This window comes from Carlito syrichta, unplaced genomic scaffold (assembly GCF_000164805.1).
Source record: "Carlito syrichta isolate Samal-C Ts95f unplaced genomic scaffold, Tarsius_syrichta-2.0.1 Scaffold309764, whole genome shotgun sequence".
NCBI lineage: Eukaryota > Metazoa > Chordata > Mammalia > Primates > Tarsiidae > Carlito > Carlito syrichta.
The window spans coordinates 94,288-96,076 of NW_007253860.1; the positions used below are offsets into that span (position 1 = coordinate 94,288).

At 37.2% G+C, this 1,789-nt stretch overlaps 1 gene segment (V, D, J or C); it reads left to right on the forward strand.

Annotated features, from left to right (window-relative positions):
* The first annotated feature begins 711 nt into the window (after nt 1–711).
* On the forward strand, nt 712–1,244 carry LOC103270212. The segment is given in 2 exon segments: nt 712–760; nt 877–1,244. Coding segments are annotated over 2 exon segments (417 nt in total).
* Nucleotides 1,245–1,789: the final 545 nt, after the last annotated feature.

Below are 1,789 nucleotides of genomic sequence, written 5' to 3' on the forward strand. Positions count from 1 at the left end.
AATTAATAGAGAGAAAAAGTAGGGAAGAAAAATATAAAATAAACAGTAGTAAATGAACAGGCTAAAATGCACCAGAAATTGGTAAAAGTTGAGCTATTTTGCAAAACAGTGGCAGAATCATAAAAGCAACAACAACAGGGATCTGTATTATACTGAAAGATAATTCAATGACTAATACCCAGAGACAATGTCCTAATGTTCAAATTAACAGTAAAGAACATTTTTAGACAACTGTGAAACCTTGAATAAAACCTGAATAGCAGATAAAATAAAAATGCATGGACAGGGAAGAATGCTGATCATTAACTGGGTAGGGGGGAGAGTTTTAAAGAATATTTTTTATTCAGAAAGAGTGTTTCTATGTATATATGTACACATTTAGAGAGAAAAAAAAATCTGGAATGATAACTACTAAGGTGTTAAAAGTGGTATTCATTGTCCAGCAGTAGTATGGTGGGTTGTTTATTTTCTAACCTTTAAAAACATATGTGTATTGTTTATGTTAGTAAAAATAGATACAAAGTCTTTTTAAATGAATACAATATAAATTAGTTATATTTACTGAGTTAGGATAAAAGATTTCCTTTGGATGCCTTGAAGTGTTTTTTCTCAGTAACACGATGATTACAAGTCTGCAAAGGGACCACGTCACAAGAAAGTCACTTTATGGGGGATGAAAAAGTCTCATCCTTTTTCTACTTTGATGCAACCATGGGCACAAGGCTTCTCTGCTGTGCAGCCCTTTGTCTCCTGGCAGCAGGTGAGTCCTGGGCACAAAAGAAAAATCCTTGGCTTGTCAATCCCCAAATCCAAGCCTTTTCCTTTGTCTGTTCCTTCCTGGACTTTGTCTATAGCATCTGCTTTGTTCTCTTACAGGCTCTTTTTATGCCAAAGTTATTCAGACTCCAGGACATCTGGTAAAAGGGACAGGACAGAAGGCCAAGATGGATTGCATTCCCCAAAAAGGACATACTTTTGTTTACTGGTATCAACAGAACCAGAATAAAGAGCTTACATTTTTTATTTACTTTCAGAACGAAAGAATTCTTGATCAAATGGAGAAGGATAAGGAGCGATTCTCAGCTCAGTGCCTCTCAAACTCACCCTGCAGCCTGGAAATCCTATCCTCTGAACCAAGAGACTCAGCACTGTATCTCTGTGCCAGTAGTCAGTCCACAGTGCTGAAATGTCAGTTCCTCTTAGTGCACAAACTCGCCATGAACCCAACTCAGGAAGCAGGTTAGAAGGAAGTAACAGAAATTAACTAGAACTAGCTTAAGCCACAATGGAATTTAATACAAGGCTAACGGGTGTTTAGCAAAAGTCAAGAAGTGATGGACAATTCTGAAAAAGCACTGAGGTCAAGCTCTGGAATGGCTTCTCTAGCTCATATTTTTCTTCTATTTTGGGTGCTCCATGATTTTCTCTCCTCGTATTTCTCTCTTTTTTCCCCCAAGTCCTTATGGTGAGAATAAGATGGTCACAAATTCAGTTGTCATCATCCCATCACACTGATAAATACAACCCTGGCTCTTCTAAGACTGGATTAAAAATCTTGGAAGAAAGTACAGACAGTTCATGATCCAGCCATGAACTTTCCCTTGGAGCACTCAACTGTAGTCATGTAGGTGTATATCTAAAATCACTTAAATGCTTTTTTATTGTGGATGAGATTCTGCCTTAGATTTTTCTAGTCAGTTCAAAGTAAGTAAAATGTCCACTTTTCTGTATGTACATCCAGTCTGTTACTTCCAAATAATACACAGTACTCCACACCCACTTCTTCAAG